The sequence below is a fragment of the Pleurodeles waltl genome, chromosome 3_1 (assembly GCF_031143425.1).
Source record: "Pleurodeles waltl isolate 20211129_DDA chromosome 3_1, aPleWal1.hap1.20221129, whole genome shotgun sequence".
Taxonomy (NCBI): domain Eukaryota; kingdom Metazoa; phylum Chordata; class Amphibia; order Caudata; family Salamandridae; genus Pleurodeles; species Pleurodeles waltl.
In genome coordinates, this window is record NC_090440.1 from 1,690,138,888 (window position 1) to 1,690,164,411 (window position 25,524).

Consider the following 25,524-nt stretch of genomic DNA (forward strand, 5'->3'; position numbering starts at 1 on the left):
GTCGACAAAGAGCCCTCAACAATGAGCTCCAAGCACAAACCTAAGAAAATTGTTGAAAAAGCTGGTCTCCCACTACCCAAAAAAAAAAATCAGATTTCTATAAAATGGAGATGAAAAAGATCCCAGCCGCATTGTGTTTGCTGTGAAGTGCACGCAAACAAGAGCTTGCATCCAAACAAATTGCATCAGCATACTAAGACCAAGCATTCGGGTTTACAAAACAAGCCACTCAATTTTTTTTAAAGAAAAATGGAAGACATCAAAAAGGAAGCTTTTGCATTGCACCATGGTCAATGGAAAAGCTATGCACGCCTCACACCGGATTAGTTTGCAAACTGTGCAAGCTTTTAAGCCCTGCACAATTGGCGAGCCTTTAGTGCTTCCAGTGATAAAAGACCTGGTTGGAGTTATGTTTAGTGATAAGAGTTCGACAGTAGTCAAAACTATGCCACTTCCAATAACACAGATTCATGCAGAAATCCCTGGAATGTCCCAGTGGACAGAAGATGAGCTGATCCAAAGAGTTGGCGCAGATATATTTTTCCTATAACAACTGGATGAGTCAATGAATGCACAATGTTTGTCCCAGATGCCTGTTTTATTATGTTAAATATAGAACAACATACTGCATAAGCACATGCTGTGTGGAAACAAATTATTCAGGGTACTAGCGAGGACATTTTCGGGACCCTTCATAGTTATGTAAAAACAAAAAGTCTGAACTGGACGAAATGCATCAAGATATGTACGGGCAGTGTCAAGGCTATGTGCAGCAGAATTAGCAGGATTGTGACACAAGTTTATGAAGTTAGTGTAAATGCATCATGGACTAACTGCAACTTTGACTTATAAGTGTTAGTATCTAAAACTAGGATGAATGATTTGAAAAGCGTGTTGAACAGTTCTGTGAAAACTGTTAGCATCAGGTCGAGGTGGTCGTATTCATGCCTACTTGATAAACCGTGAGGAGATCAGGAGTATTGATTAATCATTTCCTCTGCATACCGAGGTATGTTGGCTGTAGAGAAAGAAACGTTGACAACTCTTGTAAAGTTCTGCAATAAAGTTGGAATATTTCTGGGGGAGGAAAGTGATCTTCTGAAATTAAACCAAGTGAACTGAACTTGTATTTACGAGAAATGGAAGGAGCCCATATATTTGCAGCTTATGGCAAAAATGTGAGGTTTCATCAAAAACTTGAATGAGGAAGAACAACACTGAAGACCGCAAGTATATTTTGAAATCTTTAGCATTGAAAATGAAGTAAAATAGGCTGATGGCATAATCTCCACGATCTCCAATAGCCCAAGAAAGAAGATTTTGATTGCAATTTCCGTGAAGCGATGGAAAACTGTCAGCAAAAGACCTGGATTACAAATCTATTTCAGGACGACATGACGAGTGGTATATCAACAAGCGGTGACATAGAACTCATCAATCTGTCGGAAAACACTTAGTTAAAAATGATGGGCCAAAATCTGACACAGTTCTGGTTGTCTGTTCAACAAACATACCAAACTCTTTCTACTGAAGCATTGAATGTGTGCTCTCATTCACTTCTTCGTACATCTGTGAAGTGAGATTTTTGACAATGGTAGGAATCAAAACCAAATTGTGAAACAAACTGCAATTATCAAACTTCTTGCATCTGAAAACAACTCGCATCAACGTAGACATCAACACTGACATCAACATAAAAAGTGGAAAAGTGCACCTTTCGCCCACACCTCATTAACAAAAATAGATCCGTTTTTTGTAAAATGATATTGCTATGCAATAATAATAAATGTAAAAGGCAGCATTAAAAAATAAGTACATTAAAAAAGCTTGCCCCCCAACTCATATCCATTAAGGCTAGCGGGGGTTAGGTCACAAACGAATGATGTTCTCAAATTAGGGTTCAGTTTCTAAAAGGTTTGGGAAGCACTCACCCAGACTGTTTAATTTAGCAACTGAACTGCTGAAACGTTGTACTCATTACTTTTCATTTGAAAACAGACTTGTCCTTGCATGCATGTAGAGGAACACAGCAATTGTATTCATTCCTACCAGTGAGGAATGTTTGGCTTCTTTCTGTGACCTTGTATAGTGATGCAGGAATTAAGAACATATGGTTTGCCGTTAAGAAATAAATATAAGCATTGCTATTATGTTTCAGAAGTGCCCATGTGATCACAACAAGCTCAGTTCATGAGAATTTTTTTTGATTAAGTGCTTATGAATTAAATGGAAAATGTCACTTACCCAGTGTACATCTGTTCGTGGCATTAGTCGCTGCAGATTCACATGCTTTGCATAGTCCGCCGTCTGGTGTTGGGTCGGAGTGTTACAAGTTGTTTTTCTTCGAAGAAGTCTTTTCGAGTCACGAGACCGAGGGACTCCTCCTCTTTGCTTCCATTGCGCATGGGCGTCGACTCGATGTTAGATTGTTTTCCCCGCATAGGGTGAGGTAGGAGTTGTGTATGTTAGTAATAGTGCCCATGCAATGGAATGAGTATGTATATACAAGAGTTGCTTAAAATAAAATATTTACAAATATACAAGTGTTGCAGATTACTTCCAAACGGCTACAGGCTCCCGGGGAGGTGGGTGGGCGCATGTGAATCTGCAGCGACTAATGCCACGAACAGATGTACACTGGGTAAGTGACATTTTCCGTTCGGTGGCATGTGTAGATGCAGATACACATGCTTTGCATAGACTAGTAAGCAGTTATCTCCCCAAAAGCGGTGGATCAGCCTGTAGGAGTGGAAGTAGTTTGAAATAAAGTTCTTAGTACAGCTTGACCTACTGTGGCTTGTTGTGTAGACAACACATCTACAGAGTAGTGCTTCGTAAATGTGTGAGGTGTAGACCATGTTGCTGCCTTACATATTACATTCATTGGGATATTTCCCAGAAAGGCCATGGTAGCACCTTTCTTTCTGGTTGAGTGTGCCCTTGGTGTAATAGGCAGCTCTCTCTTTGCTTTAAGATAGCAGGTTTGGATGCACTTAACTATCCATCTGGCTATCCCCTGTTTTGATATTGGATTTCCTGTATGAGGTTTTTGAAATGCAACAAATAACTGTTTTGTCTTTCTAATTAGTTTTGTTCTATCAATGTAATACATTAGTGCTCTTTTGATGTCTAGTGTATGTAGTGCTCTTTCAGCTATGGAGTCTGGCTGTGGAAAGAACACTGGTAGTTCTACTGTTTGATTTAAGTGGAACAGTGAGATAACCTTTGGTAAGAACTTTGGGTTGGTTCTTAGAACGACTTTATTTTTGTGTATTTGAATAAATGGTTCTTGTATAGTAAACGCTTGGATTTCACTTACTCTTCTAAGAGATGTAATGGCCACTAGAAATGCAACTTTCCACGTTAAGTATTGCATTTCGCAAGAATGCATGGGTTCGAAAGGTGGGCCCATGAGTCTTGTTAAGACAATATTGAGGTTCCATGAAGGAACAGGTGGTGTCCTTGGTGGAATCATTCTTTTTAGTCCTTCCATAAACGCTTTTATGACGGGTATTCTGAATAGTGAAATTGAGTGAGTAATTTGTAGGTATGCAGATATTGCTGCAATATGTATCTTTATGGAAGAGAAGGCTAGATTTCACTTTTGCAAATGTAGTAGATACCCTACTATATCTTTTGGGGATGCATGCAATGGTTGAATTTGATTATTGTGACAGTAACAAACAAATATTTTCAATTTACTTGCATAGCAGTGTCTAGTGGAAGGTTTTCTAGCTTGCTTGATGACCTCCATACACTCTTGAGTGAGGTTTAAATGTTCAAATTCTAGGATTTCAGGAGCCAAATTGCTAGATTCAGCGATGCAGGATTCGGGTGCCTGATCTGTTGTTTGTGTTGTGTTAATAGATCTGGCCTGTTGGGTAGTTTTACATGAGGTACTACCGAAAGGTCTAGTAGTGTGGTATACCAAGGTTGTCTTGCCCATGGTTGGTGCTATTAGTATGAGTTTGAGTTTGTTTTGACTCAACCTGTTTACTAGATATGGAAGGAGAGGGAGAGGGGGAAAAGCGTACGCAAATATCCCTGACCAATTCATCCATAGAGCATTGCCTTGGGATTGCCTGTGTGGATACCTGGATGCGAAGTTTTGGCATTTTGCGTTCTCTTTTGTTGCAAAAATATCTATTTGAGGTGTTCCCCAAATTTGAAAGTAATTGTTCAGGATTTGGGGGTGAATTTCCCATTCGTAAACTTGTTGGTGATCTCGTGAGAGATTGTCTGCTAGCTGGTTTTGGATTCCTGGAATAAATTGTGCTATTAGGCGAATGTGGTTGTGGATTGCCCAATGCCATATTTTTTGTGTTAGGAGACACAACTGTGTCGAGTGTGTCCCCCCCCTGTTTGTTTAAGTAATACATTGTTGTCATGTTGTCTGTTTTGACAAGAATGTATTTGTAGGTTATTATTGGTTGGAATGTTTTCAACGCTAGAAATACTGCTAACAGCTCTAGGTGATTTATATGAAACTTTCTTTGATGTACGTCCCATTGTCCTTGGATGTTGTGTTGATTGAGGTGTGCTCCCCACCCTGTCATAGAAGCATCTGTTGTTATCACGTGTTGTGGCACTGGGTCTTGGAAAGGCCGCCCTTTGTTTAAATTTGTACTGTTCCACCATAGAAGCGAGTTGTATGTTTGGCGGTCTATCAACACCAGATCTAGTAGTTGACCCTGTGCATGTGACCATTGTGATGCTAGGCACTGTTGTAAGGGCCGCATGTGCAATCTTGCGTTTGGGACAATGGCTATGCATGAGGACATCATGCCTAGTAGTTTTAGTACCATCTTTGCATGTATGGTGTGAGTTGGATACATGGCTTGTATCACCTTGTGAAAGTTTTGAACCCTTTGTGGACTTGGAGTGGCTATCCCTTTTGTTGTGTTGATAATTGCTCCTAAGTATTGCTGTGTTTGACACGGCAGAAGGTGTGACTTCGCATAGTTGATGGAGAACCCCAGCTTGTGAAGTGTTTGGATAACATAATGTGTGTGGTGTGAACACTTTGTTAGCGAGTTGGTTTTGATTAGCCAATCGTCTAGGTACGGGAATACATGTATTTGCTGCCTCCTGATGTGTGCAGCTACTACTGCTAGACACTTTGTGAAGACTCTTGGTGCGGTTGTTATTCCGAATGGTAACACCTTGAATTGGTAATGTATTCCTTTGAATACGAATCTTAGGTATTTCCTGTGCGCGGGATGTATTGGTATATGGAAATACGCATCTTTTAGATCTAATGTTGTCATGTAGTCTTGCTGTTTCAGGAGTGGGATTACGTCTTGTAATGTGACCATGTGAAAGTGGTCTGATTTGATGTAGGTGTTTAGTGTTCTGAGATCTAGTATTGGTCTTAGAGTTTTGTCTTTTTTGGGGATTAGAAAGTACAGTGAGTAGACTCCTGTATTCTTTTGTGGACCTGGTACTAATTCTATTGCGTCTTTTTTCAGTAATGCTTAACTTCTAGTCCTAGAAGGTCTATATGCTGTTTGGACATGTTTTGTGTTTTTGGTGGGACGTTTGGAGGGAGTTGTAGAAATTCTATGCAATAACCATGTTGGAATATTGCTAGTACCCAAGTGTCTGTTGTTATTTTTTGCCAAGATTCGTAAAAATGGCTTAGCCGTCCCCCCACAGGTGTTGTGTGAAGGGGTTGAGTGACTTGTGAGTCACTGCTTGTTTTGCGGGGTTTTTGGACCTTGAAATTTTCCCCGATTTCTTGGGAATTGGCCCCCTTTGTATTGTCCCCGAAAACCTCCCCTTTGGTATTGTCCCTGGTAGGTAGGTGGAGTTGTTTGTGAGGAGCTGGCTTGTGTGGCTTGACCTCGAAACCCCCCTCTGAAAGTGGTTTTCCGAAATGTGCCAAATGTGCCTCTGCCCTGCGGGGAATAGAGTGCGCCCATGGCTTTGGCTGTGTCAGTGTCTTTTTTCAATTTTTCAATTGCCGTGTCCACTTCTGGGCCAAACAATTGTTGTTCGTTGAACGGCATATTGAGCACTGCCTGCTGGATTTCAGGTTTGAAGCCGGATGTGCGCAACCATGCGTGCCTCCTTATGGTTACCGCAGTATTTACTGTCCTTGCAGCTGTATCCGCTGCGTCCATAGAGGAACGTATTTGGTTGTTGGAGATATTTTGTCCCTCCTCAACCACTTGTTTTGCCCGTTTCTGGTGTTCTTTGGGTAGATGTTCGATGAGATGCTGCATCTCGTCCCAATGGGCTCTGTCATATCGCGCTAGGAGCGCCTGGGAGTTAGCGATGCGCCACTGGTTTGCAGCTTGTACTGCCACCCTTTTCCCAGCTGCGTCGAACTTGCGGCTCTCTTTGTCTGGAGGCGGTGCGTCTCCTGATGTGTGTGAGTTGGCTCTTTTACGAGCTGCTCCTACAACAACCGAATCTGGTGGCAGTTGTAATGTGATAAAAGCAGGGTCCGTGGGCGGTGCTTTATATTTCTTCTCCACCCTTGGAGTTATTGCTCTGCTTTTGACAGGTTCTTTAAAGATCGGTTTAGCGTGCCTTAGCATTCCCGGGAGCATAGGAAGGCTCTGATAATTGCTATGGGTGGAGGAGAGGGTGTTGAAAAGGAAGTCATCCTCGAGAGGCTCCGAGTGTAACGACACGTTATGGAACTCTGCTGCCCTAGCTACCACCTGTGCATACGCAGTACTGTCTTCAGGTGGTGAGGGCTTAGTAGGGTATGACTCAGGGCTATTGTCTGACACTGGTGCGTCATAGAGATCCCACGCATCCTGGTCATCTTGGCTCATGGTGGTATGATCTGGCGAATGTGACGGAGTTTGTGCCGGTGATGTATGAGTTACCGGTGGTGGAGAGGGTGGTGGAGTTACTTTCTTTACCACCTTTGCTTGTTGTGTCTTTTCTTGTGGTTGGAAATCGAGTTTCCTTTTCCTCCTGATTGGGGGAAGAGTGCTGATCTTCCCTGTACCACTTTGTATGAAGTGGTACACTTATACATCTGTGGTTTGTAAATCTTCCTCAAACCTGTGTGTGCGCATTTGGGAGGAAAGTGATTGTTCCTCTGTGTATGAACTAGCTGTGGGTTCGGTTGCTGGTCGTTTTGGCACCGAAACCGTGTCTCTTGTTGATTTCGGCTCCGACGATATTTTTCTCTTTTTCGGCGTCGAACTTTCTCGGCGTCGACTATCTTCGGTGCCGCTTTCCCTGTGCCGAGCAGCTTCGGTGGTGCTGTCTCGGTGTCGAACCTTTTCTGCAGCACTTTCTCGGTCCCGAGATTGCTGCGTGCCTGTGTCTCGACCCGAGTCGGACGACCTCGGCACCAGTTCGCCTTTTTCCGGTGCCGATGGACGGTCACCTACTTTATGGGTTGAGCCATGGCCTGCCGGCAGTGGCGTCCCCTGGGCTTTGTCTGTTTTCCCGTGTGGTGCTTGCTTCGACGTCTTACTCACGGTTTCTTCGACGTCGAATTCTTCCGAGTCCGATTCATGGATGGAGAAGGCTTCTTCTTCTTCTCCTTGTTCATCGAACCCTCGTTGTCCTGTCGGCGTGGACGCCATTTGCAATCTTCTGGCTCTTCGGTCGCGGAGCGTTTTTCTCGACCGAAACGCTCGACAGGCCTCACACGTTTCTTCCTTGCGCTCGGGTGACAGGCACAAGTTACAGACCAAATGTTGGTCTGTATAGGGATATTTACTGTGGCATTTAGGACAGAATCGGAACGGGGTCCGTTCCATCAGTGTCGATGTTGCACGTGGTTGGGCCGACCAGGCCCCGACGGGGGATCGAAATTACCCCGAAGGGCCACCGGAGCTCTTCAGGATTCGATGTCGATTCTAATCTAACCCGATACCGAACGAAACAATACCGACGTAGTTTTCCGAAGTTCTGACTATTTTTCCGTCCCGAAACACGGAGCGAAAAGGAACACGTCCGAACCCGATGGCGGAAAAAAAACAATCTAACATCGAGTCGACGCCCATGCGCAATGGAAGCAAAGAGGAGGAGTCCCTCGGTCTCGTGACTCGAAAAGACTTCTTCGAAGAAAAACAACTTGTAACACTCCGACCCAACACCAGACGGGGGACTATGCAAAGCATGTGTATCTGCAGCTACACATGCCACCGAACATGTGGTTTTGAAGGCCACAGATGTGCATTGGCAAGTATATTGGAAATGCTGCACTATGCAAGGGAATCCGTACTGTGTAGTGGGAAGAGGCCTTTATTTAACTGTGGGTAAAGAAGTGTATTTGACAAACTGACTCAAAATTACTTCCCAATGATTTGTCATTTTACAAGGCCAATGTCTGTTTTTCTCATTACTTGGACTGTTGTGCCACATTTAATAAAACTGAATGAGCATTTTAGATAAAGGATAGCATATTTCCCACGGAGGCCTACGTGAGAATGGAAGTAAATTATAATGAATTTGTGATTTTGGTCCCACAAAGCAGATTTGATGATGTGTGAATATCATTATGATTTAATAAATCAAATAATATTTTGAACCAGAGTGTGTGAGTGTTTTTTCCGATTGAAGCTCATTCCAAGTTCTTCTCTTGTGTAACCACCAGTATTGTGAACCCAAATCCAGTGAGCCTTTGCCACTCTATAACTCTCCCCTAGAGTAGTCTATATCACATGACTGAAAAACGGGTGACTATATCCTACATTTCACGTAACGACCCTTGCTTGTTTGGCGTAAATACCGGCATACGTGTTTTATAAATGGGTACGTCAGGGCAATGTACCATCGAAGATGTGGAGTCCTGTGTGAGGTCTTCTGGAAGGTATCAAGACTTGTGCCTGGACTAGTAGGGGGGACAAGCAGGCCGTGTGAAGACCTGTGCATACTCATGCGAGAAGTTAGGTGCTACCTGTGGACTGTGCAGCCATGTGTATTCTCTCATGGAAAGAGTGGTACCTAAACTATACGTGGAAGGTGAAGGGCCCTGTGGGAAATTCTGAAACAGGTGAGAGCTCAGAGAAAAGTTTTGTGCAAGATGTTGGGCTCTATGTCAAGAGATAGAAGCTATATGGGGTGGCATGGTATCTAGTACAGAAAGGTGCTGAAGGGAGTTGAGCCCTGGGCAATAACCCATGAGAGTTCAGTGGCCCTATGTAAGGCTTTGTCAGTGATGTTGAGCCAAATTATAAGTCTCATAGGAGGTTTGAAACACTGTACAAGTCCCAATAGTTTCAAAGGAAAGATTTAGCAAGATTCCAAGATAGGAAGGGGCACTATCCAGGGGAAATGTGTTGCTGTGCAAGAAACCAAGGGAGGTGAGGGATCCTGTACAATGTTCTATACTGTTCCTGCGTAAAGTCCCATCATCTGCCTCCATGTGTTGTGTCACATGGAAGGTTGAAAATAATTGCAGGGTGGGCCACCTTGTTGTATTGATTGGTGACACATAAATAGGTGTAATGGGTAGAGGATTTCTTCTGAAATGGAAAAACATTGGAAGAACACAGCAGAGATGACCCACCTGTCTCAAGCTGAGGATCAAGTCATCCTCCTCAGCAGCAAGTCGTGCAGCATAACAGTAGCTCATCGGGAGGTACACTTGCCGACAGTGACACCAAAGCGTAGAGGGGTGAGCTGGCATCCAAGTAGGGAACAGCCTAAAAAAAGCAATTCTACAGTGAGAAGAAAACCATAAGTGGTACACACTGGAAGAAGTTTGGAAACAAACAGCAGCTAGAAACAAGACATTTGAACCAGACAGTAACAGAAGGTCAAGAAAAAGCAAACCTTCAATGAAACTGGATAGTCATAGAGCCTGTGAAAATTCAAGGACAACTACCCTTCAAAGAAGAACCCAGGGTAACTCCACCAGGCACGCTAGCAAAGTACCAACGCTCACAGGAAGAACTCTTAAGAGATGCAAGAGAAGCAGGCAATTGTGACCAATGGACGACTAAACATTCTAGAGACATTTCAAAGCAAGCACACAAAGCCCACTCAGAACAAAGATTGCTAAGGGAGCAAGGACCAAGCGAGCAAGGAAGCCTCCAAGGCACAGGGTCATAAGAAACACACTGCTGAGAGGGCAAGATGCAGGCTGTGTGAGATGGCAAGAATACCCACCAATCCCTATTGATACCATGCAGAATCTACCAACATATTTCACACAAAACGATACTGGCTTTTGAAAATGGGGAGGCATACACTCCTACACAGGCTAGTGTGCTCTGTTATCATTCAAACAACTGGTGGGGGTAGTGGCATATGAAAAGGCGGGTGCTGCACCACAACTGCCACTGATGGACAAATGACTGTCTTGAGGTCTCGGTTCCTGGGACCAGTCTAGGGTCTCTATACGATTAAGGGCAATAGACAACCGGTTTACTAAGAGCTGATCCGTAGTTTTCAAAAAAACAGGTAGCAAAACTGGCCTATAGTTTCCAGGTTGCCTGGGTCCAATTCAGATTTCTTCGGAAGAGGCGTGACTAATCCCTTTTTTTGGGAGTTCTAGGGCACTGCCCCCGAGACGAAAAAGGTAGTGGTAAATCTGCATAAGGACAACATGATAGAGAAGTCAAGTTTTGTAAAATGGCTACTAGCCAAAGGTAACAAAATGAAGCAGACTCTAACCTCAGCAAAACCAAGCTCAAATCAGCAAGGCTCATCAATGGAAGAGATGTAATCCTCTCAGCGAGTGTATACCAAAATTCAGGGACAATCTCAGAGGATCTACTGGTGGGTCTCTTATGGACGGTCTGGGAGCAACTGAGACGGAGTTAGTGCTGTCTAATTGGAGGCTTGGGGCATCTAGGGGCTGGCTGCGGGCCTCAGAGGGCTTGTCGGAGGTGTCTTGCCATAGAATGAGGTTCTCCCAGGAATTTTGTGATGTACAATGATCAGATTAAGGTGTCCGAAGGTGGACCTAGAACTGGCTTAAGTGTCTAATGACTGAATTTGGGTATTTGGAGGCCCACAGGGTCTCACAGCATGTGGGTATCTCTGCAGGCTGGTCAAGGTTGTCTGAGGGTAAGCTGGAGATGTGCGCTGGAGATGTCTCAGGCTCGTTGAAGGGCATCTGGGATGTTGAATTATAAGCTGATAGGCAGTCAGAAGCCTCCAAGAGCGACTGCATGGTCTCTGATGTCTATTGGAAGAGGACAGAGGACAAGTTGGGTCTCTTTGTCTCTCTCGGAAACAGCTTGGACCAAGCTCAGTGGGGGTGTGAAGGCAAACTGCCTTTGCCTGAGGGCCTTTGGTGGTGCATGAAGGTGAGGCACAATGTGTTACTGTTTGGGCATTTTAATGCTAGTGGACCTACATATAGGCAGTTGTCTAACATCTGCCACCACCTAGACCTGATCATGCCCACCAGACATCCGAATCACATATGTACGGAATACACCAGGGCATTATATATAATTTGCCACCGACTCTGGCAAGGCTGACTACATCCCTAACGTATTCAGGGTAGGACTGTGGAGGAGCAACCCATAAAATGGTGAGGACTGGGGGCAGAATTACAAAAACATTTGGCAGAAAGGTGGCTTTCGGTACACAGATTACGCTTTTTGTTATTTGGTGTAAATCCGTTCAGTAGTTTAAGAGAAATTAAAGAAAACCAAAATTGTATATCTGGAGGCGCAAAGGCTTTGTGATCCTCCCGATCTCTTGCTGAGATCTTCAACCAGGAAGTGTTGGCAGCCATCTTGGGACTCTGCTTCAGCCGAGTCCCTTATATATATATTTTTTTAATTAAGAAAAGTGGCCAGGGTAAGGACACCATGACCTCTTAGCTCTGGTAATCTCCACCCCCCCCCCCCCCAATCAGGAAAAAAATCACTTTAGTTTTTTATTTTTACTGCAAGCTCATGACTGGGACTCAAATCTACGTCAAACTTTTTTTTAGTTTTTTTTTTTTAAATAAGACCCCCGTTTGGGAAGCTCCCGGAGGCATATAAAAACATAAAGGAGGGGGCGCATGGGGCCCCCCCTCCTACAGCTTATTTATGCCCTGGGGACCGCCACCTCCCCAGGGCTTATATTTAGTATATATTACAGTATAGTATATATATTTAGCTCCACCCTTCCCCCCCCGCAGCCCCAGGGACCACCACCTCCCCAGGGCTGAATATGTCATTTATGCAGGGAGAGAAGTGCGGCCCTCCCAGCCTTGGGGACCACCACCTCCCCTGGGCAATTGATTAATGGGAGGGTAACAACCCCCACCCACCCCACCCAACAGCAACGGGGAGACTACAACATCCCCAGGGCTGAATGCAATGATGAAGGGAATCCGTGGCAGCCCCACAGCCCCAGGGACTGCCACTTCCCCGGGGCTGAACTAAAATAATGAAGGGGATCCGTCGCGGACCCTCAGCCAGGGACCACCGCCTCCCCAGGGTTGTTTAAGGATGGAGGGGGGCCACGTGCCCTCCCCCCCCCATGAAGCCTATAAAGGCCCTGGGGTCCTCCATCCCCCAGGGCCAACTAGGTGCCCACCCCTGGGATATAGCTGTTTGCTCTGACTTGGCGGGAGCTTTGACAGCTCCCGGCAAGTCAGAGCAAACACAAGTCGGCTCCCAACAAGCAAGAGCTGTGAAACAGCTCTCGCATGCTGGGAGAGGAAGTTTTCTCTGTTTCCCTACCCACCTTCACCATGCACTGCTAATTACCCCTGATATTACAGCACTCATGACATCTTTTATAACATCATTGATAACATCACTGTAACATCTGCAGTAAAATTATTGATGAGAAAACTGTGCATGGCAGGGGGCGGGAATTATAGTTACTTGCGATAACCATAACTACAATGGCTGAATTTCTATGGTTTTGTGCAAGTAAATCCAGAACCTAACTATAACGTCCCTGTAACCTCTGTTTTTTTTTTTAAGTGAATTTCTAAGGTTTTTTTTAATTCTATTTCTTAACTAGAATGCCCCTGTAACCAACATGTACAAATAGCCATGCAAAAACACTTTCACATGTGAGAAACGTATAATTACCAAGAGGACCAGAGTTACTCTCCTAAGAATCTGATTTACAGTAAATTCGCCATGACAATTGGAAATTCTTCAAAATATACACAAAACGTCTAATAAGCAACCATATCAAACGATATGTGAAACTGAAGGGACTATCTTCTTCTGTGGGTATGTGCAGCTTCTTGAGCAATGTCAATCACCTCTTACAAGCCAATACATAATAAAACATGCTCAGTGTGACTCTCAAACACCTCTTCTAGTTTTTATATGCAATATGCTCCACACCTTATATGGCCAAAATATGTTCAGTTTAGCACTGTGTCCAAAGGGATGGGTAGCTTGGAGGAGAGATGGATGCTGGGTAGTGGCCCTAACTGATGATAGTAAAACAGAGGTCCAAACAACATGCCACAAACGTTTATTCAAAATCTACTATCAATCTGTTGTGTCTTCTATTTTTAGAGACCTGGTGTAACCATTTAATTGAAGATGAAAATTGCTGGGATTAATGGATGCAGATCATAAGTCACGATTAACAGGTTAGAACACTTAAAAACTGTCCCTTCTTTTATTTCAAACTCTTGACTATTATATTAAAATTCTCTGCTGAAGAAAATCTTGTAGTATAGATTGGACACTAATTGTAGGCTTGATCATGTTAATGTTCTTTAGTCTTGGGCTCCCTGCCAACCAAACAACAGCATCGCAAAAAGTTCAAAATGTGTTTCACAACCTAATTATTTTCACTGCGCAAGTGGCAACTGGTAGGCAACGTACTGAAATCCATTCACTGGATACTGGTACAAAAGAATATTTTTAAAATAATTAAACTATGCCCTAAATAGCTGTAGCACAAAACTATGCAAAGTTTTCCTGCAAAAAGTCATTTCATTAGCTAACCCCCATAAACCTGTTTGAAAAGGAACAAAGAGATGTTCGGTAATGTACCCCAAATGGTGTAATGCTCTCCCAGAGCATACCAGAATGGACAAAATTGAAATAGCTTCACAATTTGCTAAAGGTATGGCTCTTCTGAATTAGGTTGAATTATCATTTTAGATTGTCTAATAGCTTACGTTTTCATTACTTAGTTGTATTTGTTTTCCCCACGGGTGCACTTTATTAAAAAATAAATGTTGGTTGCATAGATTAAGTAAAAGCAAACTACAAAATTCTGCACAATCTATTGCTACGAGCTATTCATATATGATATACTACTTTTACTTCATTAGTGTGTGTGATGATATAATGCCCTTGTTTGATTCAGATTGTTTTTATTTCCTCTTGTGTTTAAGTGATAACTATTTTGTAACATTGTATTTGTTTTATGTCAACTTCTGCAATCACATCATACCAATTAAGTTTGTCATGACTGAAAATAATTGCCAAAGTCAACATACCACATCTCAGGGAAGAGTGTGTTCATCCCTTCCCAGCTGTAAACGTTCAGAATAGCAAGCCAAAACTTCCCCCAAGATGGGATGCCAACAGCCCCACCTGAGCAGGAGAGAACAGAATCACAGAGGTCAGGGGCCAAGGATTTTCAAGCATCAAGTTAAATATATCTAAAACTTTAAGAATGCTACGTAGCTTGAACAGTTAATGGGCTTTGCATTGAGGGACACACACACAGTAAGTTGTAAGTACTCAATGAGATGCTATGAACCTAATACAAACTAAACACTGCTAATCTTGACACAGACCGACATTAGCTCAAGGTAAGAGACTTAAGCCTTCACAGACACGTGGCTTACTTAAAAAGGGAGTTCCTGTTCCAAGACAAACAGTCATCTGCTTGTTAAGAGCGGCAGAAAGGTTAATGAAGCTAAATGTAAATGGATAATTATACTGCACACTGTTCGTCTCATAGGCTGCTTCAAGGACTGGGGCACACTTCTGGGGAAAAGGGGTGCCAATCTACACCAGCTGTACTCACAAGAAACCCAATTCCCAATCTGCAAGACCATCCTGAAATTGTGTTGGCACTCCATTGGTTGTAGGGTAGGTGGGAGGCCATCTGTGTTTACTATCTTGAGTCTATGAAAAGGTATTCTGACACCCTTACTGTAAACTCAGAATGCAGCCATTAAGAGCCCAATGGGCTTGTCCCAACAGGCAAATCATTGCCAGGAAACAGTCTTGGCTCGCACCAAGTAACCATTAGAGGTATCGGTGTAAGAAATACACAGACACACAGACACACATATGCTTGCTCCTGGTGAAGTCCTCTGCAGACTCTCTTTGGAGACATGCTCTCGGTGTATTACAACATTCAGCAGCTGCCTCCAGTGCTTACCTTTGCTGTGAAGGTTGTTCCTTGCCCGCACCAAGTCAGGATCATCTGGCCCAACCCCAAGGATTCTCATACTGGTGTAATTTAAGGCTGTGCCAAATACAGTTGACTTGTCCTCAATGTGACTATTGAAGAAAAATAGAACAACAACATTTAATTATTGAAAGGTTTCTAAAAGGACAGCCAAGACGAGATAGGTGCCTTCAACCCAATAAAGGAGTGGTCATTCATAAGAGACAAACAAGAGCGGTTGCTCCCCACAAGGACTTTGGTAATGAATACACAGTGCACTAATGCTACGTGAAAGGACTCACCCTACTACATTTAGCCACGCAACTAGAAATCTAGTTGCAAAAACTGTTTCAGGGAACCAAAAAAGTTCATTTTTCTGCACGATCAACAAAACATTCCACATGATGGGCTCCCATGCGCAGCATTACATACAACATGGCACTAAGGGTAATGCTAAATTATTGGTAAAATATAATTTCGATATTTTGGTATTATTTTATCCCGTATGCTTGTTAGTAGTGTGTCTAAAATCCTAGAAGGGGCCAGACAGATTTCACTCCCAATGAAGATTCAAGTTCACTAGACAAACTAAATTCATTACAGTGCACAAATGAGTACCATACCTTCCCACTAACGGTGGTTCCAAAGACATTAATCCTTTGAAAGCTAATATATGTTAAATCCTAGACCTTTGCCAGGTCAATTCCATGGCACACAGTCTTCAAATCATTGCACGAGGAGCATGCACTGTGATTGAAATAAATAAGGAGGTGCTAGCCAGATAAGCCCCTACGCAGTGTGAACTGATCCCATCTATCGACAGTTAAGGAATGTATCTTATTATAATTAGGATTTCTTCATTGGCCACAAATCTTTGAAACTGATTATCTGCCTTGCTGTTTTCAGAGAATGGAAAAATCAAGCTACCAACATCAGAATGAGGTGTTTCTTCTGTGCTCTTTTGAAAAGGCACTAACCCATTAGTACACTCAAAAGCAGTCATGTCTCTAGAGCTGAAGAATATGATCTGGAGATACAATAGGCAAATTAACTCTTTATATAGAGGACTTCCCATCAGACTCATTAACCACTACGTAGAACTTTCAATACGTCAACCACAAAATGCTACAGCTGACAACAAATGCAGCAAATGAACCCCTCTGATTATCCTAAAAAGATTTAGGGTTGCATACAGTCGTCAATTAACTTGGATTGCCATTTCCGGAAGCCATGTAGACTTAAAGTTCTGGACACTTCTTTTAAAATAAATTTGAGAAAAAAAAAAAACTTGCAGGAGGCTGCCACTGTGTTTCCAACAGTGCCTCTTCTTCGAATAGACCACTGTAGTAGTATTTGGCAGACCTTCCATCTATTTTGTTTTACAATTCTCTTCTTTTTGAACTCTTATGGCTAACAAATGTAGGTGGTAAATGTGGATTGCCTTTCCGCTTAGACCACAACTTTCTACATGTACCACTCTAGCTGCTCCATTTATTTGAGAGACTAAGACACCGAAGCACAAACCTGGATAGTTTAAGAAAAGCCTGATGCATGTTTCAATGAGCATGGATCTGGGGACCCCTCATTCAAACTAAGCCTCCATGCCATAAACACACTGTTCAGTAGTATTATATTGCATTACATTTTGCTTTTGTGCTCACTCTTAACTCATTTAGTGTTCAATATAACATTTAATAATATGTAACCAATAAACCCCAAACAACTAGTATGCATTGTTATTTTTATTATCTCTGAAAGATGTACGTCTTCATCAAGCAATAGCACATTTAAGGAAGAACTTGTATTGTTTGGAAATTATCAGCTACTATATTTTTAGTAACATATCAAACATCTCACAGTAACTTGCTCTCGAACAATAAAACACACTCTTTATACCGCAACTTATCTTACCCAAGCATTATAAAAACACGACAGCAAAAATGAAGCAATACTAGGATAGAAGCAGATTCCTATGAAAATATCCTTACACATGCCTGAGAGAAGGCCCCTCCTCTGAACAATCTATATAAACTACTCTTGGGAAATCCTGTGTTTAGCCCTGTTTGCAGCACTTAATCTCTCACAGCTGGTATTTAGTGAAGTTCCTAAACCTGACTGATTAGTGAACTCTCATTGGCTCTTTCACATGTGATGAGCGCTAGAAATCCACTGAACATGAATACAGCTATTGTCAGTTTCTCCAGTAAATATACTTCAGTGCATATCTTTTTTTAAAATCTGTAATCTCTTCATAGGAAGACTGTCCCATTGTCCCGTATGTTGACGAAAGTGAAGACTTTGTTTCCTGTAACTCATGGCCTCAGTATGTATCCCTTTATTCCAATTTCCCTTTCTCTGTGTGGCAGGTCTTTTGGATTCTGACCAACATGGTTGAGAGAGCTGATTGTGAGATTAGAGGATATCATCAATGGAAACAAGGCTGAGGCAGAAATGAGAGTGAGATCTAGGGATGTTCCTATTGCAGCCCATCAAGCAACAAGGGCACAGTTTGAATCTGCAGTAAATGTGACATCTGCTACATGTGGTGCTTGCACCTGAACTTACATTCAGAGGTGGGTTTACCACATCCAAAATCCTTCGGTATAACTGGAAGCAATTTAATCGGGCTGAACATGTCAGAAAAGGCAAAAACTGGTTTGTAATCACCAGCGGTAATACAGTAAACATCCAAAATTATATTTTACCTGGGACATTTTACCAGCTGAAATTGACAGCCACCTAGGAATGAGGGTTAGGGTGTTAACGACCAGCTCATAAAAGATTGTCAATGGACACTTTACTAAAAGATAAATGCACTCTAAGACACAATGGCATTCTGCAGTGTTGCCTACGTTAGGACTTTAACTGTGTTTTAGTGCTGCATGCAATATTCGCCTGGATGAATACAGCGGGTGTTGATGTAAGAGCCTTCATATGCTGTGCATCTGAGGTGCAAGTAAAAGGCCTAGAAGCAGAAGAGCGGGTCAACTTGACATTTTTATTTTTGCAGCTAGTAAGTGTTTGTTTGATTGTCATGCTTATTGACTTATGCTAAAACCGAGAAGGAAAATGTTGTTTCGACAGCGCACACATTGCTTGTAAAGCACATCAGCTGAAGACACAGCTATGAAGGAGATGCCCTTAGTGTTACACCCTTCAGGAAGAAGGAAGGAAAGTAGCAGTAAGTTTCCTAAATATATTTCTGAACACAAAGTATTGTTCAAGTATTATGTATAATGATACAGAAGCCAGGCATGAACGGACCTTTCCTCAATCCATTAAAAACCATGTCTAGAAAAGGTATGTAAGATATTAGTACAAGGGTGTAGTCACACAAACAGATTAGTTGCTGAGACATGGAATTCAGACTCCGAACCTGAAGACACCTTAAAGCATGTGGAAAGAGTCTGCATGACTTGGTATACGAGCATGATAACTTACAAATAAAACAGAAATTCACAAGGCTGGTTGCTACCAATTTATGTAACACTAGTAGTGTACGGATGTGTTACGACATATCATTGGGGCATATCGAACCTTCCCCTTAATATGTATAATTTGTGTGAAGCGATTTATAATATTCACACTCATTCTAATGCATTTGATTTATTGAAAAATAGTGAATAATAAATAATCAGAGTAAAATACCAATTATTGTGTGTTCTGTTTGATTTCAGGGGTGAGGGAGGGGGCTCCATTTATAATAACTGTTGATGACAGATTTACTGACAGGTTTGTCTGGCTCTAACTCTCCTTTCCACTCAAGTTTAATTCATAAAGATGAGGCTTGGGGGGCCTCCAGGGTGTGACCACAACAATTTGTGGGCAACATGACAGCTGACAGGTTTACAATTATCTATGTATGAGAGTTACAGGTGATAAATCACATGAGATAAGACACCAGCATTCATTGCATGAAGGAAATAAGTTATATTTACTGACGTGTTTGCAGGACATAGAGGAAAAGTACTCACAGACCCCAACCCCCATCGGAAAGCTGCACAGAGCGAAGGTACCGCACCATCTCTGACTTGTAGGCCTCAGGCAGTGGGATCCTTGCCACATGGCAAGTGATCAGCAGACCTGTGTAGAGAGAAACAACAATTAATCAACAGTCAATGGGTGGGTACTGTGGGCTTTCAAACAGAGAGAAATAGGAAAAACATTAATGTAGAGAGTTAGACCATGTCCTGCTGGTGAAAAGGCAGCAGGCTTCCTGATTTGAAAGATTTATTACATAAATCTTCATAACAAATAAGCCATGACATGTAACAACAGACACCAAATGTATCCCAATGATGTGGGGAAAGATCTTCATCGTAAATGTGGAAGGAGCATTCTGTTTCACTAAGAACCCATCCAACCAGTCCAATTTAAATGTTGGTAATTTGAGGGAGGGGCATTGGGTATTTAGGCGGGGGGGGTAATCCTGTCCAAAGTAAACTAGAGACTAGAGGGGAGGGCAAACCAACCTTACCCCATGAAAGACTGCAATCCCATCCCAGATGGAACAACAATGCTCCAGAAGGATAGTATGAGCTTCCTCCTTGCTTGACAAGACCAGTTCTTGTCCTATGGAGAACAGCCCAGAGCCCAGTGCAAAAAGTAACAGTCCATGGCTCACTCACAGGAGAAACAGCCCAACGCCCATGCAAGTCGCTAGCTGACACTTGAGCACGCCAATAATTCTGGGTTAAAAATTATAATCAGGTGGTAATCACCTCCTGATAAAGGCCAGTGCCCTGATATGCACTGGTGCTATGCTTCCTTAACATATGCATTCCAGGAGATGCAATGAATAAGAATATAAAGATATGGAAATAAAGGATGACTGGTTGAAGAAAAATACTTAGACAATATTTATACCACTGCCAAGAGGAAAACCCCATGCTACAATGCAAGAGGAACAACTGATAACACACATGCATGGACAGTTGACCAGACCTACCACAGGGGCGAACGATCAAGCCAAGTTTCAAAGGCAACTAAGGAGGCATGGTCCAAGAGGCAACAGATCAGTCCCTGCTGCAAAGCAAACAAAAGGGATTGAGGGATAAGAGAAAACGAGCATCCGAGGGGGTCTAAACCAGGCATAAATATATGGGGGTCAGAAGAACTGCCTTCGAAACCGAGACCAGCATTTTCATTGCTCAGGGAAAAGAACCATCCCATGTAAGAAAGAACAGCCTCATGGCGGTCAGTATCTGAAGAATCAACTCAACCTTAGAGGAGAATCATATTATACTAACCTGAAAGAGAGTTCACTAACCCAGAGGAATTCAGTGGTGGAGGGCACCCCAGAATACCTCATCACAGAGGGCTAGAAGCATCAGAATAAACCCTCTCCAGAATGGATCAGACAAACCCATTCATATGGAGGATGAGACTAAACCTACTGCAGATTTAACAGTGCAAATCCATTTAGAGCCAGACCAGTTTCCCTAAAATGTTGAATGAGACATATTCTATCTCAGAATTTGTAACCCAAACGAACACGACCCACCCCATTTCTGAGCGATTGTAATAATTTCAGACCAACGCAAACCTGGGGAATAACTAGACCATGTCCACCCAGGTAAGTGGGGAAAGGCAGACCAAGGGGAACAGAGTACCCCATCATTGGAAGTAAACCATCACAGGGAGGAAAGAACAAAAACATCCCAAGGTAAAAGGGAAACTCATCCATCCTAATTGGGTCAGGTCAACTCCTTACTACGAAGGCAGGATGTTGGGCGTCCAAAGAAGGCAGACCTACGCCTAACAAGGAAGATGAGGTGAGAGCACAGAATTCCAAAGGGAGGGCAGACAATTTAACTGGACAGACCCATTTCGTCCTGACAGGGTAGTAACATATCAACTCCATCACAGTGGTCAAAGGCCACATACAGTCGAAGGGCATCAAATCAACCCTCTATATCAGCAGACGGGACACAGGAACATATCCAAACTAAGGAGAACAGACAAACTCCACCATATGACACAGGTAAAAATACTGCAACCGTAGAAGGGAAAAACTGCATCCACTGGGGTGAAACTACTGATCCTTTTGGAGCGACGGAAGTAAACAAGTCATTCCCAGGGGAAGAAGTTAAAAGACGAGCTCAACATTATGGAGAATTAACAGATGCCAATCTACATAACACCGGCTAACTTCATCAAGAAAAAACAGAGCAGGTATTTATTTCCTTTATTCAATTTAAATGCAGTGGTGCACGTTTCTCTCACTTACCCCCTAATGATTAAATAAGTAATACCTACAAGCAATGTTTTGCAAAGCTACCCTTCCAACACTGCGGCTTAATGCTGGATGTTCCAAATGTAATTTATTTGTATCACGCCACATCAGGTGCCACCTTGTGCAATACATTCTATGTACCTGGCAAAAGGAAGAGCGGACCTCCATAATCTCCAGCCCAGTGCCCATCCTCTGCCTGGAGAGCAGCGTAGAAAAGCATGCCATTCTGAGCTGCGTCAAGAGCAGAGTGAGCAGGCAGCAAGTCTTTGAAGTATGGGGTCTGGAAAATAAATCAGATAGGAAAATAGTATTTTCCAGCAGATCAGTACCCAATGCACAATGAGAACAAAAATACTGCACGTGGAACAGAGCATAACTTTTAGAGGAACAGTGGGTCTTAGAGATAACTTTTGAGCCAGCCTCTTTTTGGGGATGTAGCTTTGATTGATTGTAGGTAGACCAGAAGCTCTATTTTGACTAACCTCCAATGCCAATTTCTCTAGCAGCAAAGTTAAACACAGTAGAACATACATTAAGAGAAAAAAAACATGGTGAATGGAACAGCCAAACAAAAACCAAAGAGCCAAGTTAACATTCTGTGCCTTCTGTAGCACATGTCGTCATAAAGGTCCTGCTGATATCACAGTCATCAGTATAAATAGCAGGCAGAGAGCACGTCCTCTTATTTGCTTCTCTAGCAGAAGATAAGTGCCCCTCGGTTTTTCGCAATTGTCTTAATTTAACTTATTAAGTGCATGTTTGGTTCGGATATAGCATTGATTTTCTTGTTTTGTACGTGCTTCTATGCTGGTACTTGTGTCTGATTATTAGTCTGTTCTTTTGTTTAAAAAGCCAGTATTTGGTGTAATATCGTAGGTGCGGAATCATCGCCTGAGGGTTTGTTTCTTTGCTTTCCTCACTGGCGGCACAGGCTTTTCTCACTGAGGCACACAACTGCGCTTGGTCCCGGTTTCTTGATGGGTCCAAAGGTCAGCGTTCACGCACCTTTTGTTTGTATTTGGCCAGCGCATATTCGGTCATAGGATGCCTATGCTGTCTGCTGTTTACAGCATGTCAGGAATCTTGTCAGGCTAACGCTTCCTCCTGAGGTACAGCACAATGCGTCGGCGCTGAGACAGATCCCTACTTCTTCCTTTCATAAGGTATTTTGGTTAATAAGGAAGACAGATCCATGCTTCTGCCTTTAATTAGGTATACTGGTTTAAAAGGAAGACAGATCCATGCTGCTGCCTTTAATTAAGTATTTTGGTTTAAAATGAAGTTTGTTTAATGTTTTCCAATACAGATTGTTACTTTAGTATATTATATTTGTTTTCAAAAACTGAATATTTAAGAGAGATAACCTTTTCGTTTTGGGTTGCAGGATAGGTATTACCTTGTCTGTACTAAACCCTATTGTGTTGGCTTTTCAGTGAGAGGTGCATTCCCATTCCTTTTTTCTTCTTTTCCCTTTTTTGCTGCTAGCCTAAGTTTTCTTTGATGGCTTTATAACGAAAGGCACAAATAAACATGCTTGAGAAAGCTGAGGCTGCCTGAGGACTGGATTCAGGAGTCACAGAAATCTGGCTCTTCTTCAGAAGGAGAAGAATTATTTGATGATAGTTAGCAGAAGTCCAGTAAGGAGGGCACCCGCGTAAATGTCCATGATATAATACATTGAGCAGTGGTGCCACGATAAAGTCTATGAATCAAGAGCCGAGTAGCTCCATTTCAGTCTCTTTTGACCATCTTACCTCCCATTTGCCACCATGTCCAAGAGAAGGTCAGGCTAGCTCAAATGGAGGGGGGGGGGGTGTTCTCCCTGTACTACTCATGAGGAAATAAAGTGTTTACAAAAACGTAAGTATATTTCTGAGGCATCTGTGACAAATAATGGATCGGTGCCACTGGGTGCCGCATGTGGATCCTTTCAAGCAGCTGTTCCCAGAAAGAAGGCAAGGTGAGTGAGTTTCTTTTTGCGCAGACAATCTGTGATTGCCTCTCTAGTGGACTGCCATACGGATTGGCCTTTGAATCCCTCTGGTCATGGTGATTTGTAGGAGGCTGGTTGGAGGGTTGCCATTTCCTCTAGACGATGCAACTACGATGCAACCACTGTAAGTGAGTGTTAGAGAAAGATCTTGGATGCCTTAGGCCCTCCTTATAGTAATCCCAGTCTAATTGTCAACTCTACATCTGGTGAACATATAAGGGGTACCATGGAAAAGGCAAATAGAAACACGTTTAGGTCGGAATGTCATAGGCCTATCCTTCCTAACAGGTTGGCTTCTACTCCTAACATTGACCCTACAATGGTGGGCTTTTTGTCCAAAAAAAGAGAAGGGCACAAAAAGTGGGATCTGGATCGATAAAGACTTGACAATCTGGCAAGACCAGCTTTTGAATTTGTTGGTCCTCCTGACTCAGATTATGGATGTTGCGGACAGGGCTGCCACATCCAGTGAACCCATAGATCTGCCAGTTTTAGGGGGGTAAGTTTGAAGATAATTTTCCATTCTATGGAATGTGATTAAAGCACTTTCAATGGAGCACAGGAAAACTGTGGTGATATGTATTACCTCAAAACTGGTGGAGATGGCAGACAAGAAGCTGAGGGCAGCTGCAGTGGTAATCTGGGGAGAATTTGTCAAGAAGAGAACTACATAAGTCCAAACTTTTACATCACTGGAAAAGAGGCTGTTTAGCCCTCAGGTATTTGCCAGAGTGTGCAGAAGCAGGGATCACTATCAGCTTTCAAGACAAAGAGAGTTTGAACATCAAGCCGTCTTCGTATACTCCCAGGGGAAGGGTATGGATCTCAGGTGATGACAGAGGACGATTTACCCACTTGGAGCCCGGGGGGGGGGAGGGGGAGGTTCAATGTCATTGAAGAAATCAGAGAACCAGAGGAGTTTCCCACCAGTTTAATGGTAAGTCCACAAACCTTAAATCTTTTTTCATCAAGAAAGTTGGACGGCAGTTGTCTTCTTTCTTTTTCAGTGGCACATAATAAGTTTAAAACCCTGGATTTAGCAGACAGTGTAGGGATACGATACAGAGTGCTATTCCCAAATGGGACAACTGGTGTATCCTCGTCCAATATTTTTTTTTTCAAAGCAGAGATGGCTTTTGTTTTGGAGGAGGTGAAAGACCTAATGAGGAAGGGTGCAATGGAAAGAGCCCAGGACTCAACGCAGGGTTTTCTAAGCAACTTGTTTTCCCTGCAAGTGTCAGCTTGGATCGTAGCATTTTAGGGCAGCATCCATTCAGACTAGCTTTTCCGCTCCTCTCCATCACAGGGCTCTTCAGCATTTGAAGTGAAGTGATTTGAAGTGATTCGTCCAAGGAAAGGTTTCCTTACTCATTTTTTATTTCCCTATCGGACGATGCAAAAAAAGGAGCTGGACTAGTGCCTCTCCCAGATGGAGGCTTGGAACTGAAGATCTGTTTTTGGCTCTGTTCTTAACACCACGTTAGAGTCAGAAGCGTGCAAATCAGGCAGGGGGGGCTGGTGCGAACAGACCATGATAGGAAGAAAGGGGTCTCACGAAGAGGCATGGTGGGATATCAACTACTTAGAGCTTCTGCAGGCTCCTTTGCCCAAAAAAGTTTGGTGCAAGGTAGGGCAGACTGCTGCTTATAACTAAGGATGTATAATATATCAGCTGCACTGTACATAAACAAATTAGGAGAGGCTCACTTAAAAAGATTACTGGATTTAGTCAGACATTTTTTTAAATCTTTCCCTAAGCAGAACCAATGATCTAAGCACATTATCTTCTCAGGTTAAGGAACTTTGTTGCAGACTGAGGGATCCTGTTTTTGGGATCCTGTTTTTTGCAGAACAGGAGCAACTTGGAGCTCTACAGTGCTTTCTTCCTTCAAATCAATCACCTCTGGGGTCCTCTACAGGTAGATCTATTTGCCTCTCATCTCATTTTGATTTCCAGTTTGATTTTCAGTTTGAGGTTGCGTCCAGAAGCAGAAACATTTGACGCTTTCCTTCAGTCTTGGTCACATCTAGACGGTTACACGTT

General features: G+C 42.9%; 1 protein-coding gene across 2 annotated transcripts in view; it reads right to left on the reverse strand.

Moving 5' to 3' along the window:
• Positions 1-25,524, reverse strand: part of LOC138285500 (lanosterol synthase-like) — a 192,421-nt gene that overhangs the window by 102,453 nt on the left and 64,444 nt on the right. The window contains exons 3-7 of one of the 2 annotated variants that reach the window (XM_069225489.1): positions 21,629-21,767; positions 19,227-19,335; positions 15,244-15,365; positions 14,348-14,444; positions 9,485-9,620 (exon numbers count right to left, since the gene is read on the reverse strand). In XM_069225489.1, coding sequence (XP_069081590.1) covers positions 9,485-9,620; positions 14,348-14,444; positions 15,244-15,365; positions 19,227-19,335; positions 21,629-21,767 — 603 coding nt within the window. The remainder of the gene's footprint in view (positions 1-9,484; positions 9,621-14,347; positions 14,445-15,243; positions 15,366-19,226; positions 19,336-21,628; positions 21,768-25,524) is intronic. The other variant, XM_069225488.1, reaches the window with a different exon arrangement.